At 42.4% G+C, this 16026-nt stretch overlaps 1 protein-coding gene across 2 annotated transcripts; it reads right to left on the bottom strand.

Annotated features, from left to right (window-relative positions):
• Positions 1-8415: 8415 nt before the first annotated feature.
• Positions 8416-15226, bottom strand: LOC133461128 (polypeptide N-acetylgalactosaminyltransferase 15-like). 2 transcript variants are annotated; one of them, XM_061741907.1, is made up of 10 exons: positions 14656-15226; positions 14383-14546; positions 13141-13345; positions 12192-12359; positions 11909-12026; positions 10599-10793; positions 9665-9796; positions 9028-9129; positions 8803-8946; positions 8416-8708 (listed from the first exon to the last, which is right to left on the bottom strand). In XM_061741907.1, exons 1-10 carry the CDS (start codon positions 15177-15179, stop codon positions 8517-8519), a joined length of 1944 nt encoding a protein of 647 aa, XP_061597891.1. In that variant the 5' UTR covers positions 15180-15226; the 3' UTR covers positions 8416-8516. The 2 variants fall into 2 exon arrangements, with proteins under 2 accessions (XP_061597891.1, XP_061597892.1); XM_061741908.1 differs by lacking the exon at positions 8416-8708 and having other exon boundaries at positions 8813-8946; positions 9028-9121.
• Positions 15227-16026: the final 800 nt, after the last annotated feature.

Here is a 16026-nt window from a genome sequence, read left to right as displayed (position 1 = left end):
AATGACTCGGCCGAAAAAGGTTGTTCATCTGAGACTGCATTAGTTTACTGTATCTTGGTAAAACAGAACTTTCTTCACCACAATGGTGATGCTATAATTTATTGTAATGCCTTAGCCGTGATATAAATAAATACATAAAAATACGTCCCACAGCTGGAACCCTCACCCACTGAATCCAAAGACGTACTGCACTGAAATGGGCACAGATAAATGGCTGTTATAAAGCACAGTTAGGACGGGGCCAGCAAAAGACCGACAAGAATATTGTGTGTGAACCTCTGAAATTCTTGCAACATGACGACAATATTAAGAAGCAGGTGTTTGTCAGCTGTCACTGTGATGAGGAGATTATCATTCATTATTCATTTGTACTGGATGAAATAATTGTTCGAAAGGCTAGAGATCCGCATCATGAATGAGAGCAGATGTTGAGGGGCGGCTGAATGTGGTCCTTCTCAAATCTGACTTTTCTATCACTCAAAAAACTTGCAAAAAGCAGCTCACTTGAACCAGGGGAGCTAAAATGACACCAAAGGTGTTTATTTTGTTAGATAAAGCACGAATAAATAAGGATTTTTTTTACATTTATCATGCATACCAGCCTCTTAGGGAATAGGAAATATAATGTAGTGTGTTTAGAAAACATATTCATGTTGTGAAAATGAATTTCCTACGATTTTTTTTAGTAGAGAAAGTTTTGGAAATTGCACACATGCACAAGCTTTTCCTGGTCAGGCCTCTATCCTGCAACCTGACTGCTGCTTTGTTCTGTTTATAATAGTCCTGTATATTTGTTTTGTGCAACGGTGTGTGTCTGCATTTTGTTGGCTGCAGGTATGGTTCAATTGAGTTGAAAGTGCAGCAACCACCATGTCCTGGGGTGACGTAAAAGGGGACTGAAACCTGACTAGTCTGTGTGCTGAGGATAGCACACCTGCTGCAGCTCCAGCTGCTATCTAGAAAATATATAAGGGAATATATCAAATATATATGGATACTTTAGAGGTCAATATCTGTGTGTGTACGTGAATGTAAATTGAAGTCTTTCACATAAAACTCCTCATCTAGAGGTTTTTAGTGTGTATTTCTCTAAGAATGGACTTGCACGTAGATATGGACGTGTTTGCATTGGGAATGAGGATTTGTCTATTTTGCAGGACATTTGTGGGAATGTTGTCATCCAGTTTGGCATCTTGAGGTCCATACATATTTAATGTTCTACAGACAATCCAATCCAAACTGCCAATGCATCAATTTATTCACATCCTAGCTAACTCATCTTTTATTCACTGCCTTCCCACTTTACCTGCCATTAGCAAACTGAACCCCATCTGGCCTCCGGGTTTGCAACCTTCTTCTTATTTTTTCCCTTCCACTTGTGAGTTTACAAAAGAGCTGGGTCTGATGCAGACACGGTGCAAGGATTAGGAAAACAAACTTTTATTTTTAAACCATTCTTTTCATTTTCCTTCAGTTCCTGTTTATATTTGTTGGTTTCTGTGTAGCCTATTATGCCTTTCTTTTTTGTCCTGATTTCGATTTCCCTCGTCTGGGTCTCATCCACTTCTGTCTGCTCTCCAGCTGCTACAGTGGGGTTGCAGCCACAGACTCCACAATACTGCATTCAATCTTTTCATGCGTATTATGTTGAAGTTCTTCGCTTCTTCGTTGGTGTAGCCTCTCATCCAGGTCATGGTGACTCTCAAAGCCCCGATTGAAGGCAGTTGGATTTGTTTCTGCTGGCATCAAAAACTACGCTTGTTTCAGGAAGCATCAGCATCAGTTCATGAACTGTGTGGAAGGTGAAGCACCTGAAAATCCAGACGTGCTGATTCAAGCCTTTGAGAGTTCAAGTACAATTCAGATTTCAGAGTAAGTGATGTAGAAATGCACGAGCTGACGTTAGCGTTACAGTAACAACCATAGTACAGTTATTGTGAAATAACATTGTTAAATACAGTGAAATCAGAGTAACAATCAACAGTTTGAAATCCCATGGACTGCAACAGGAGTATGTGTAGGATCTTTAATCCACCTGATTCAACATACTCGCTGGACTCCTTGACCCAAATACGGCAGCATTTCCTCCTTGTCTGTTTTCTATCTGAATACATCCAGAAATATAAAGTCCACACAAACATTCATTCCTTCTGGTGAAAGGAGCCGCTTCACTTTTTGCCCCAGATTTTGCCACTGAAGAGCAACATTGCCATGCAGGACACGAGGGCATCTGTCTCAGGTAACACAAACAGTCCTTTCATCTCAGCGGACATCATATATATGAAATATGTAAAAAAAAAAACACACACAAAAAAAACTTGGCAGCTATGGTGTAGTCTTTATTATCAAATTGGGCTCTGCCCGCCCTCTAAGAAAGCACACAATGCATGAGTTATGTTTCCGTGTTTGCGGGCTGACTCATGTACCTGAGTGTGGTTCTGGCTGCCATATAAACAAAAGGCCTCTACATTCATCTGCTTCCCTCTGGGTGAGACGGCAGCTGCTATTTGCATTGGTGCAAAGCAGGAACCGAGAGGAGGAGGCAGCTTGGAGGACATCGTGTGTGTTTTGATAAATGAGTCTGAGCTGCTTCTGTGGGTACGAGCGGTGGAAGAGGTGGCAAAACGACGCACATGTCTGCGGCTCGTCAGATGTGAAGATTAATGGCTGCTTTTCTTCCTCAGAGGTCCAAGTCTGGCTACACCCATCAACCAAGGATGCAGGGATAGATTGCCTCTTTGCTTGTTTGCATGTCATAATATTGTTCATTTAAACAGAAGAATGAAAGAATGGAAGTTTATCCTTCCACTCCGTTGTGTTTTTTTTTCTCCTTTTAAACATTTTAACAAAGTTAGATAATCAGTATGTGTTTTTGTCTGTTGTATCCGGGCTCAGTTGTAACCCACACACACACACATGCATCAGTGTTGTGTTCAAGGTCTTCTTTCTTTCCACAGCTGGATTTTTTTATTGCTTTTTATGACGCTTGTTATTATAATGCCTTGTGAAATCCAGACTCCAGATATGCTACGGATGCTACAGAAACCAGGGAAGCTTTTCTTCTTTTTTTTTTTCAGAGTATTTGTTAAGTAAAAAAAAAAAGGGGGCACAGATCACTGAAACCACCTTCCTGCTTAATTGCTGCTGCAGGCCAAGTTTTTGTCACATTTCTACTGAACCATGTCTCCTCTTAAAGTCAGCTTCGCTTCTAAGACTCTGCCGCGAAGACCTAATTGTGCTCTATATCTCAGGAAAGAGGAGTGTGTTTTATATATATATATATATATATATATATATATATATATATATATATATGACTGAGATTTGCACAGTAAGTACAACAAACCCCCTCCTGCAAGAAATGGACCCATGGATCTTCATCAAGAGGCCAGCGCTTCCTCTCAGCTGCAGCAGCTGATGTCGATCTGAGTCGGTCAGGTTATCTGGAGGATGTATGCTGAATCTGCTAAGAGTTGAGCAGTTTAACATCCCCAACAGACATCTGATGTTGGCGTTCATTGTATTTATCAAACGCACCTCAGGAGAAGATGCTGTTTAGGGAAGACGGAGGACAGCGGAGAGCAGGCAAAAGGTCATACACAGCATCACAGCATCAGAGCGGGAGGAGGACAGTTTCAGGACCACGGGGAGCCCAGCAGAGGGAGAAGCTGACGTATGATATTTGCTTTAAAAAGGAGGAAACACTCTGCACAAGTGTGCATCAACAAAGAAATGTCATTGTTACTGTAGAACATGTATAACTTCCTGCACCAGCAGACTGTGTGAGATGCTGCTTTCCTGCTGCGAGACACTTCAGGGACCACTTGTAGAGCCCTCTGCAGGGAGGTGGTTTTTCTTATTTTTGGCGTACCTTATCCTCCTCTGCAGCAGTTCCTTTTTTACTAATCTCACCTCAGAAAAACACGAGCATATTGGTGTAGCTATTAATAATCACTGAATGTGTGCATACTGTTATCAGACATTGTTTAACATTATATACGTTATTCATTATTTCATTTGTTTTGATATTATTTTAAATCATTTATGCATGTGAAAACAAACAACTTTGATGATGTGATTAAATTAGAGTATTATGTCAGCAGTATCGTCTTTTATATGATGCAGAATTCATATTTGCTTTTTACTCCACAAGGCAGCCAAACTTTCAAACCATGATATCCCCACCTCTGTGCTTCAGAGATGCTATGAACACCTGATTTGAACCACAGGAATGGCTAGTTTCAAAAGTAAACTGAGAGAAGCTGTGTTTCGACATAATATTCTGTTACAATAGTCTATTAGAAAACTACGTTAAAGGAATCCATGCATGTTCATTTTTCAATGTAATGAAATTTATGTTAATATTTTCAGGTTAATTGATCTATGTAATTCTTTGTATAAATGCTGTATTGTTGATTAATTGTATGATTTATGAATTTATGAATTTATGAATGTGGACCCCAGGAAGAATAGTCTTCATATTTATGCGGACTAATGGGGATCCAATAAATAATAAATAAATAAATAAATAAATAAAATAAATAAATAAATGAACCTATGAACATTTGCGTGTTTACCGACACTAAATGTGTTTATTTTTACTGCTCCCCGTCAGCTGTACTTATGAGTCATCTGTCTTGAGTATATCATAGAAAAGAAACGTATCATTGCTTATATGTTTACTGGTATGCTTGGTAACATAAACTACAAGCTCCTCCTCCGCAGCTTTGTGGTTTGTGATGTTTATGAGCTCGTCAACACAATCTTAACTGTAAAAACCCCAGTGGTGACCTGGGGGTCCTGAAAACCTCTTTGTGCGTCAATCAGTGCACTCGAGCTGAATTTGCTGGAGTGTCCTCTCCAAGATAAATAGGAGCCTGATTGAAATACAGTAATTCATCTCAAAATATCTAGAAATCCCTTGCCAGACTTATAAGTAGTCGTCACCTTTTTATTTTGGAAGGTCTTGGAGAGCTCTTTAGATCCTGGCATCACAACATACAGCAGGTCTTTGTTGTCAAGAGATTCCATCTGTCCCTCCTCAAGCGTTTTTAATCATGCGCTATCACAGCCAACACAATACCAGCCTTATGTGCAATCTTTTTTACTGTATTTCAGTTGTTAATGACCACTGTTTCATTAAAAAAAAGCAAAAAGGATGCATTGTTTTATTTTCAGTTTGGCTGCATTATTACTGACTGCATGATGTTTCAGTTTGTGCTGAAGTTTCAGTGCTACTTGTTCATATTCTTGTGAAACTATTCACAAACATCGTTGATCTGACTCTGCAGTACATGCATCTCTAAATGGCACCTTTAAAAACACATGTCACCTAAATTTCAAGCATCAAAAGTCATTTCTGACCACTTTAAATTTCATTCCCTAATAGTTATTCTGGGTTTGTGATAGATTGGTGTGTACATCTCATGCTCAGTGATAGTTAGTCTCAATTTTGCCGTTTTATTCTGATGAGGATAAAACAGTTATGACACATGAAAGAATAAATGAATTGATGAATAAGTGAAAGAATGAAAAATGTGCAAAGGATGGGATGCTAGAGATATGTGGGTGTTTTCATTCTTGTTTTCTTTCAAATTAATATGCTGACATGAAATTTTCAGATCTATAAAACACTTTGCTTTAAGTGTTTGATTTAACATGATGATAGTGAAAAATAATGTGGGTACAATAAAACTACAATCGATGTATTGTTATCCCTCTCTTCAGACATATGTTTATGGTTTCCGCAGGAATTTTCCAACATTATTGATCTGTGATCTTTTACCCTTGTCTGAGACTCCACATCAGAGATGCAGAGCCTGTTTTACAGCAACTCAGTATCTCCTTCAGGAGTTGCGCAGCTGAAGACATTACACAAACCGAACATTGTCTGACTTATTGCCTCCAAGCTGCAAACATGCCATCCCTCCGATTTGTGTGGAAAAGCTGCCGTGTACGAGTGTGTACTTGGCTGGGTGAAGTGCACTATGGGTTAAGAGGAGCATCACTCCCTGGCAGGTCATTACTGTGAGATCGAGTGTAAGGACTCACCGCCTGGGGGCCAAGGTCAGGGTGAGGGAGGACCAGCGCAGAGTCGCTCCTGCCTGCCAGTTACTATCCTAACCTTAGTCTCCAGGGCTTAAATAACTCCACAACAGATTTATTGGACTGTGGTAAATACTTGGACAGATGTGCAGCCAGTCACGCCAAAAAACAATACACCATCTTTCTATTCTAAAGTTTTCTATATCAAGATATGAGAGAAAAAGACAAATCCGGCCTTTATCAGATATTAAAATTAGGTTAATACAACTTTTAATTAACAGCAGCACACAAGACATCATTATTTAGTTAACAAGACCTAAGCAAAACGCCCTGCAACAGCAACAACATGAAGTCATTTTCTGTTTGACATTTTCAGTCTCTTGCATCAGTGTGGATGATCAAAGATTTAGTTATCAAACAGACGGTCTCATATTTGACTCTAGATTAGTTTTAACGGAGGAAAACTCATTTAGGTGTCGGGATCCAGTAGCTGCAAGATGAGCATGGCCCTGAATCACGAGCCGTCCGCTGCCACGCTGGACAGTTGCTTTGAGGTGTTTGTGCCGATGTGCTGTATTTTCCACGTTCATGACGGTGTGCATCAAAAATGGTCAAACATCTCTGAAACATCTCCATGATGTGGACCTCCTGGGATGTCCAGTGGATAAAGTTGGCTGATCCCCAACTGGAAGGTCAGTGGGTCAGTCTCTGACCGTATCAAGTGTTAAACCTGCTTTAAAACAGGCATTAAGAGTATACCAACATCTCCAGGGACCACTACATCCCTGCCCCAATGTGTTCATCACGCTATGGTTGTAAAATTCATTCCTTGTCATAGATTGAATATATAATATATGGCAGAAGAACGGAGGTGTGAGTGTGTTTGTATGAAGAGAAACACAATATAAAGCTCTTTGTAGAAACTGAAAAAGATTTAAAAGGTGCTACATAAGTGCATACTCTTATTTATTTAAAATAAAGGACTCCAAATTGTTTTAGAATTACTGTATAAACCTTCCCAGATGGATGGAGTGTGAAAATTACTGTTTTAAGATCATTGATGTCCAGTAAATAACCAAAACTTCTACTTTAGAAGTGTTCACACCTGCTGACGCTCAATGAAGTGTGTTCTAGTTTGTGACACACTGCTTTTCCATTTTAGCTAAGTTTTTGCTCAATAAATCAGGTCTGAATTACTTAAATTTAAGACTAGAATATCTTTTTAATCATGACCTATGATTCTACTTGTTTGCACGGTCAATATGGCTGTATTTGGTGTCTGTTGAAGCTCCGTTTCTCCAAGCCAGGTGATACTACAGTGAGACCTGTATTTTCTGAACACGAGGTAATTTATGTGAGAACCATCTATGAGTAAACACCAGTAACCTCGTGTGGCTTAAAGCAACGTCAATGAAACAAGTTGTGCTGGAAAAGCTGTTTGAAGGCCAATGGCGCCCTCTGCTGGTGGAAAAGAATAACGATGACAACGCCCACCTACCTTTGTTACAGCTCTGTTTGGCTTTTTTATCTTTCTTCTTTTTGTGATGAGGTGTTTCTTTTTCAGATTTGCGTGCTGTTTTTCTGCCACAAGCTTCATTGAGAAACATACATAGAGGTATCACTAATCCTGCCACCATATTTATAGGTTTTAGTGCACCTGGCCTACTTTACTGTCCAAAGTAGGCCAGCAGGAAAGTGCTGCAGCGAGCAGAGAAGACACAGCAAAAGGCCACAGGCTGCTTCTCACAGCTGAAGCCAGCCTGAACCCCGTTTACATGGGATGGGCTCAGCCAGTCGAGCTATCTGGACCCTATAAAAAACACATCTGTAGTATCTGTGAAAGAAACACCTCTGTAAGGGCTTGATCCATCGCATGACTGAATGTCAGCCAATATGCTATCTGTCAGGTTAAATTAAAGTACGTTTATTACCTCCGGCCATGTACCCCGATAAGTGTGGCGTGGAATCATGGACAGAAATGTGGACAAAGATCAGATCTGTTGTTGAAGTCGCTTCATTTTAGTCTGAGCTGATGTGAAGGACGATGTTGAAACCTCAACAGCAGAAAAAGTCATTCAACTCCTTTCAGCTAATAGTTTCTCAACCAGTATTTAACAGATGTGAGCAAACTGCAAATGGATAACTGAATGCATTTCCTTTCATGAGTGATTTTTAGACAATTTCAGAACGTGTTTTTACTATAAATAAATACAATTCAACAACTGATTGAATAAATCAAACTCCTTCTGGATAAATCGATTTTTATAAGTAAACATTTAACTGTAATTAATCATATCTACAATCCTTAAAACAGGAAAAATGTGGCAAAGTCAAGGACACACACACACACACACACATACACACACACACACACACACACACACACACACACACACACACACACACACACACACACACACATATTATACAGTGTACAGTATATGAGAAGGTTGTGAGCGGGGCTTCAGGGATCAGGCACCTTTAGGAGCAACGAGCTGCTCGAAGTGCCACTGCTGTCGTGGGAGATGTGTACACTGGCGCAGGAACAGCCCTCCTGCGCTGGGGTTGCTGTTTTTGCTCCCTGAACCACTTTGCAGGAGCCCTCCTTCTTTCACGGCCTCCACACATAACTGGGACTGCTGGTGAACCAGCTGGCCGCTCAGCTGACGGGGGCAGGACAAATTAAACCAGTGTTAGAAGACAGAGCAGATTGTTTGCGGATATTGAACAGGGATAAGCTAAATTTTTCTGCCTTGCCTTTATGAAGTTCCACTGGAGTCTGCTGCTGGTGGGCCGGTGTGTGGGGCACCGGGAGAGGACCACCCTGTCTTCTTCAACATCCAAACACAGAGCCCCCGCGGAGCCCCAACGCACTTCACCCTCAGAGTTTAGATCACAGTGCTGCAGCGGGAGGGGAGATCACGTGTCACATGACTCTCTCTCCTAGACCAGCATCAGCGAAGAATGTGTCTGCATAGTTACCTGGCTGCCTGTCCCACTACAAGGTGCTATATTCATGGGCCCGCCTTGGAGTCCCGGCCCACTGGGGTAGTCTGCACATCTGCCGGTGCCCACACTGTAAAGCTTCAATCAGGTACATTTACCGTGGGACGCGTCACAGTCTGAAGTATTCATTTCATTTTCATTCATTTTATTCTTTATTTCATTCAAAAAATAAAGCAAACAATTCAATACAAATACAAATGTTCATAAATTGTGAATGAAAAGGGAGCAGAAAGAAGAAAAATCTTATCTAATCTGCCCCTTTTTCCAAGAAATAAATTCACAAATAACATAAATTTAAAAAAACCACAACTAAGTAAATAAAAAACTGAAATAAAATAAAATTACCGCCTATGGGTATGTCAATTAAACTTAACTAACATATTTCATTATATTTACTTAACAAACAGGCTTTAATTGTTCTTTTGAATGTAATGTTTGATTTTCGTTCCATCAATTTTGTCCTGCAAGTACACATCCAGTGTGTGTGTGTGTGTGTGTGTGTGTGTGTGTGTGTGTGTGTGTGTGTGTGTGTGTGTGTGTGTGTGTGTGTGTGTGTGTGTGTGTGTGTGTGTGTGTGTGTGTGTGTGTGTGTGTGTGTGTGAGTGCATCTTACCTCTCCTGACAGTGAAGGTCTGTCCTGGGGGACGTAAAGTTGTGGGTAGACTGCAGACAGGAACCAGTGGAAGTTCCTGCAGCCCAGACTCTTCTTCAGCCGCAGCCGCTCCGTGATGTTCGGGCTCTCAGACTGCATAATCAGAGCCAGCTTCAGTTTCTAATCTGGGATACTTTTTATTTTTTTTATTTAACCTTTATTTAACCAGGTAAGTCATTTGAGAACAGTTTCTCATTTACAATGACGACCTGGGCAAGAGGCAGCACAAAGCGTTAAACACATACAATCACAGTGAAACAAACCATCAAACACGATATAGAAAAAACACACAACACATAAAAATATGAGTAAAAAGTGTTAGCGCTGGTCCGGAAGAGTTACAAACATGTGCAATGATCACAGATGAAAGTTGTGAGGGTATTTTTGAAGGAGGAGAAAGGGATAAATGTGTGAAGGAGCATAAGGCTCCTTTTAAGAAATGAGACTCATTAGCGCCACCTTCGCCACGACGGCCGTCGGGGGTACTGCAGCCAACAGCTAAGCCGGCACGGGACACATGCAGCGTCATTTGACGTCACATCCGCAGGACAGCGCGGGAAATTCGGGCCCGGAATTGCAGCACATTTTGCAGCACACAGCCTGTTCAAGGCAACGGAGAGATACACTACAGGGCTCATTAATTTTGGTTTGGAACGCTTCCTCTGACATTATTACTAGAAAACTTAAAACGTATATGAATTTTTTTCATAAATCCTGCCTCAATCCTCCTGCCTCGTGCTTCTGTTTGTTGCAGATGATTCCAATCAAAGGAGGTAATAAGTCAATGTAACTGCTTGAATGTAGGTGCTGATTACTGATGGTTTTGGATGGATACCCTCACCGGCACACACAATGCCACCAGACGTGTGATGTTACGGTCTGTTTACACGCTCACCTGCTTGATGAAGTGAGCGAGTGTGTCCCTCCTGTAGTAGATCTTCCTGTAAGCATCCATCCAGGTGTCAGCGACGCGGATCTTGTTCCTCTCCAGCAGGTCCTGGTCTGGGAAGGTGTACGGCAGATGGTGGTGACTGAGGTGGGCCACTCGTGAGCACGGGACCACCTCCATGGACCCCCCACAAGACCACACCTGCAGAGGGCAGAAACAGGTTTGCACCATGGTCCAAAGATGGAAAAAAACACGACGGCTTAAAAAATAAGAAAGAACTGTTTTTGACCTACTGACATCTGGTCGGTTTTGTACAGAAATGTACAGATATCTCATTTTTATTATTTATTATTTTATTTTTTATTGCTTTTTATGTCAAAGCTGTATATCTCATTACTGTATATTTTGTTGTTGTACTTTAATAATGTTGTTTATTTCTTTGTTTGAATACAGCCGTTTCTGTTCCATCCTCATGCCTCCAAATATTAGAAGTTAGTCTTGGGTCCACATTTGATATTATTCAACATCTTTATACCTCTTTTCAAAAATGAGATGAAATAAAATTACTATCATTGCCTCAACAACCAACCATTTTCAAACATTTATAAAAGGTTTTCTTACATAATTTAGGTAGATTTGAACAATATGTTTTATTATTAGGGTTTTATAGCCAGTTTTAGGTTATTTATTATCAATTATTTATTTCAAACACTGAACGATGTTTTCAAGCTGATGAAAGACCAAGTTGAACTGTTGTGTGTTGAGAAATGCTGTTTGGTTCCTTTTCCCATTTTTTGCTTGTTGGTTTGACATATTACTGCATTTCCTAACGTGTATTTTCTCTTTTTTTGTTCCATCTTGGAAAAAGCTGAGTTTTGTGAACTGTTTTTAGTGTTTTCTACTACCTCAATTTAAGTGCCATTCTGTTTTTTTATGAGCACGCTGTTAAACGTTGCAGTGTTTTGTGCCTCAGAGCCAGCCTACTAGTAAAAAAAACGAGAGATTTTTTTTATTATTATGACATTATTAGAAATAATGTTGTTGTTTCAGTCGCTGTCATGGGAAACCTGATAGATCCACTACATTTTTTATGTTCATTCGACAGGGGACCGAGACATTCCAGAAACACTATTAAACCTGAGCTTTCCATTTGCAAAAGACATCATCTACGGCACAACATTCCTGAGGTCCTAACAGAAGGCAATGCTGAAATACCTCACATGACTTAAGAGGGGAAGCAAGAGCTGATGTGTGTGTGTGTATGTGTGTATGGAAATGTGTGAGCTGCAGGAATAAGCAGATCAGTCATCTTTTACCCTGATTGACATCTCAATTTGTTCGGCCCCCCACAGCAACATCCCTGGGTCGTAGGCTCCCACACTTTGGAAGAAATGTCTGTCGATGGCGACGACGCCGCCTCCTAAAGCTGGGCTCCTGTCACAGTCAGAGTCGTATTACTATTAAGAGCAAACACAGGGATGTTTTTATGTCTCTTGAACAGAGTCACATGGGAACTTTACACTGTCATGACCGTCGTTTCCTCAGTTCTATAAAACCGAAAAGTGTATCTGACACAAATGTGAGCAGGTGTAAACTCACCGCACGGGTAGCACAGCCATCTGTGGGTCCTCGTGTTGCAGTTGGGGGGTTGATTCCCAAAAGAAGTCGAGTCTCCAGTCGAACACTCCCCTAACTGGCCACTGGGTGGCATTATACTGAAAGGTCTGCCAGTGTATCACATCCATGATGGGGGACACCACTCTGGTCCTGTGGAGACACCACACAGTGGAGCTTTGTGATTTTTGAAAGTTCCTTCCAGAAAAAAACGAATCTTTTTTTAAATTTCATTAGGATGATTTTCTCTCAATCAAAGTCTGCACCACAGGTCGACCTAGAAAGCAGTTATAATTGTTTTCGTGTGTTTTGCGAATGCCTGAGTATGACTGTTTGAGGCTCTGTAACAGAAACCAGGCTCCGGTTCACAGTTCACACATGTTTTCAAAGTCTTTTTTTCTTCCAAACAGCTTTGTACGATGTGATGTGATGCTCAGAGGAAATAGGATGAAAAGATTACAAAGGAGAAGAAGTAGGGGAGAGTAGTCCAATGTGTCTCAGAGAGCTGAGCCGCTGCAGATTCCAGGCCTGAGAGTTCAACCTAATCACCTAGTCTAATGAGAGGCACGCTGCAGGCAGCCAGGGATGGAGAACTGGAGCCAAATCATGAGAGGTGAGTGCGGGATACACACAAAACACATGTATCCCCCTGATTTCTGCTTTACTAATGGGCATGGACGGCTGAGAACTCTGAGCCCTTCGTTCTCTCACTTCTTACAAGTGCTCCTGTCAAATGCCAGAAGAAGCGAGAGAGACTGAACACAGCTTCTGATCTGGACTCTCCCAGACTAATGTTTATCCTGATCTGGGTTATTTCACATGACAAAATTCTGTTAATTGAATGTATTTCTTTGTGGTATTTAACCAGGGAAACTTCTGAATGATCAAAGATTGTGCAATGGGGCACCCAGGGTGTTTGAGGCTCACATAGTACCTGTCCTGAGCAACTCTCTCCAGCAGTGGTTCCAGCCAGCCCTTTTGGCATTCACAGTGGGAATCCATGAACACCAGCACCTCCCCTATTGCCTTGGCAGCTCCGAGTGTGCGGCACCCTCCGACTCCCAGGCGCCTGGTGCTGCGAATCAAACGCACCCCAGCCATCTGAGACACGTACTCGCTCAGGGCAGACTTCAGGTGACCTAAGGAGGAGACACGCATTCAGACAATGAGTGGAGCAAGTGGATGGATGGATGGATGGATGGATGGATGGATGGATGGATGGATGGATGGATGGATGGTATGGGTCGCCACCTTTCAGAAATAGAAATAAGGGACGCCCTGATTTCAGCAGCGCAGGAGCCAAAAAAAAAAAGCCCCAAAACTTCAAAACTGAATAAAAATGTGTTTATTTTATATGAAAAAACTAAATGCTTTGATTTAAAGTTTAAAGTGCTTTAATAGCATTGAACTAGCATGACTGTACAGACAGACAACCATACTAGCAGCTGAAATATCCTCCTATTCTATGTATGTCCACATCAGCCCAGATGTATAATATAGCCTACAGGTGAAGAATATGGTGTAAAAGTTAATTTATTTCAATAATTCAACTAGAATATGGTGTAAAAGTTAATTTATTTCAATAATTCAACTAGAATATGGTGTAAAGTTAATTTATTTCAATAATTCAACTAGAATATGGTGTAAAAGTTAACTTATTTAAATAATTCAACTAGAATATGGTGTAAAAGTTAACTTATTTCAATAATTCAACTAGAATATGGTGTAAAAGTTAATTTATTTCAATAATTCAACTAGAATATGGTGTAAAAGTTCATTTATTTCAATAATTCAACTAGAATATGGTGTAAAAGTTAATGAAAATACGGTACAAATCGTGTCCCGTATTAGTTCAATACGGGACGCAACATTTTTTTCTCAAATAAAGGACAATTCCGTATTTTACGAGACGGGTGGCAACCCTAATGGATGGATGGATGGATGGATGGATGATGGATGGATGGATGGATGGATGGATGGATGGATGGATGGATGGATGATGGATGGATGGATGGATGGATGGATGGATGGATGGATGGATGGATGGATGGATGGATGGATGGATGGATGGATGGATGGATGGATGGATGGGTGGATGGGTGGATGGATGGATGGATGGATGGATGGATGGATGGATGGATGGATGGATGGATGGATGGATGGGTGGATGGATCACCGTGCCGGCTTTGGTCGTCCACCAGCAGGACCTCCTGCAGGTGTTTGGGTGCAGTGCTGAGCACGCTGTGCACAGTGCGCAGCAGCGTGGACCAAGCTTCATCGTGGAAACAGATCACAACACTGGCGGACGGCAAGGACTCGCTGTAATCCTCCCCGAGACACCTGCATGGTGTTAATCAAATTTAAAAGCAGTTATAACTACATTGTTACTTTTTTTTCTTTGGTAAAAAAAAAAGATGGTACTTTGCAGGTGCGCTTTGGCCACACTCACTCCGGGTGGCGCGTATCCGGCAGGGTGCGATGCAGGGAAATCCTCTCGCTGACCACTTCGTTGAAGCCGTACTTGTGCAACGCCGCCCGCTCCATGTCGCTGTGCAGGCCGTGCATGTGCGCTCCAGATGCGGTCCCCGGCTCCCCGCGCGTCTGCGTCCTGGCGGCCGCGGTTCCCTTGGCCGCTGCGGGCAGAAGCACCTTGTAACTCCGTCTCCTCTGCGGCGCGCTCTTGGTGCCCTGAGCAGAGGGAACCAGCAGCAGCTGGTCCTCCTGCAAAGATTTGAGAGGGGCAAAGTCGACGCCGAGCTCTAAAGCGGGGTCGCGGGAGTCCAGAAAGACCTCCAGCTGCGATGGAGCTGAAAAGCGCCGGAGAGGGGCGCGGGGGGGCGCGGGTTTCTGGATGCTGCGGTCCCGTTGGAGCAGGTCGGAGAGCGCCAGCATCAGCAGGGCGAGCGTGAGCAGCAGCAGCCAGAGGCAGAGCATCCTCCTGCGGCCAGGGGTGGCCCTGCTCCGCAGCCTCATCCTGCACACGGCGGGGAGAGAATCAGCCCAGCGCCTACTCCTGCATGTTGGAGTTCCCCCCCAACACGGAGGTGTTTTTGTATCTCATCAAAGGGATGAAACCAGAGGTGGATTGTCGTGGAGATTACCTGTGGCTCTGAAGACAAGAATGGCAGGAAAAAAGTAGGTTCAAGACACGCCTCTAACTTTTGGAGGTGCGCAGAGTTTTTGTTTTTTGAGTTTCATCCAACTCTTCCCGGGGTCCTAAAGCCTGCGCAAACTCCAGCCACACTGCGTCTGAAAGATGCGCCCGATGCATCCACCTGTCCCCCACCGACCACCCCATAACCATTTATGAGAACTGGACACGTGCAAATCTCCGTCTGTGTAAATATCCTAGTATTATATCAACAAATGAGCCGAACACGTAGCTCTTGTGCATATTCTCTGGTTTGCGTGTCAGTGCTTGGCGCAGGCGTCTCCAAAATGCGTCACACATCAAAGACGCGCTCTCCTTCCAGCTGGCGGCGGCCCCGCGGTCCCATGACCGGCTGTCGGTGCCGGGAAGGGGGGCGGTCGCAGCCTCCATCTCCCCGGTGATCTTGGCAGCTGCAACAGCGTGCTGTTTTCAGCTGAATGGAGAGGAAAGTACACAAGATCTGCGTCCCTTCTGGAAGTTGGCATGCCCGTGTTTTGTTTTTCACTTCACTTTCATAAGTTTTCCGAACAGTACCAAAGAAAACTGGTTAAAATTTGTGAGGGAAAAAATGATATCCAATCCACTTTCTAAGAGGTTTTGACAGAAATGTCAAAATAAAGCCTTGTAATTTCCAGGAGTTAATAAATACCAGAAGGTCAGTCTTTTTCC

Source organism: Cololabis saira, chromosome 15 (assembly GCF_033807715.1).
Source record: "Cololabis saira isolate AMF1-May2022 chromosome 15, fColSai1.1, whole genome shotgun sequence".
Classification (NCBI taxonomy): Eukaryota; Metazoa; Chordata; class Actinopteri; order Beloniformes; family Belonidae; genus Cololabis; species Cololabis saira.
Note: the sequence above shows the minus strand (reverse complement) of the source record. Positions and strands in the feature narration are given on the sequence as shown.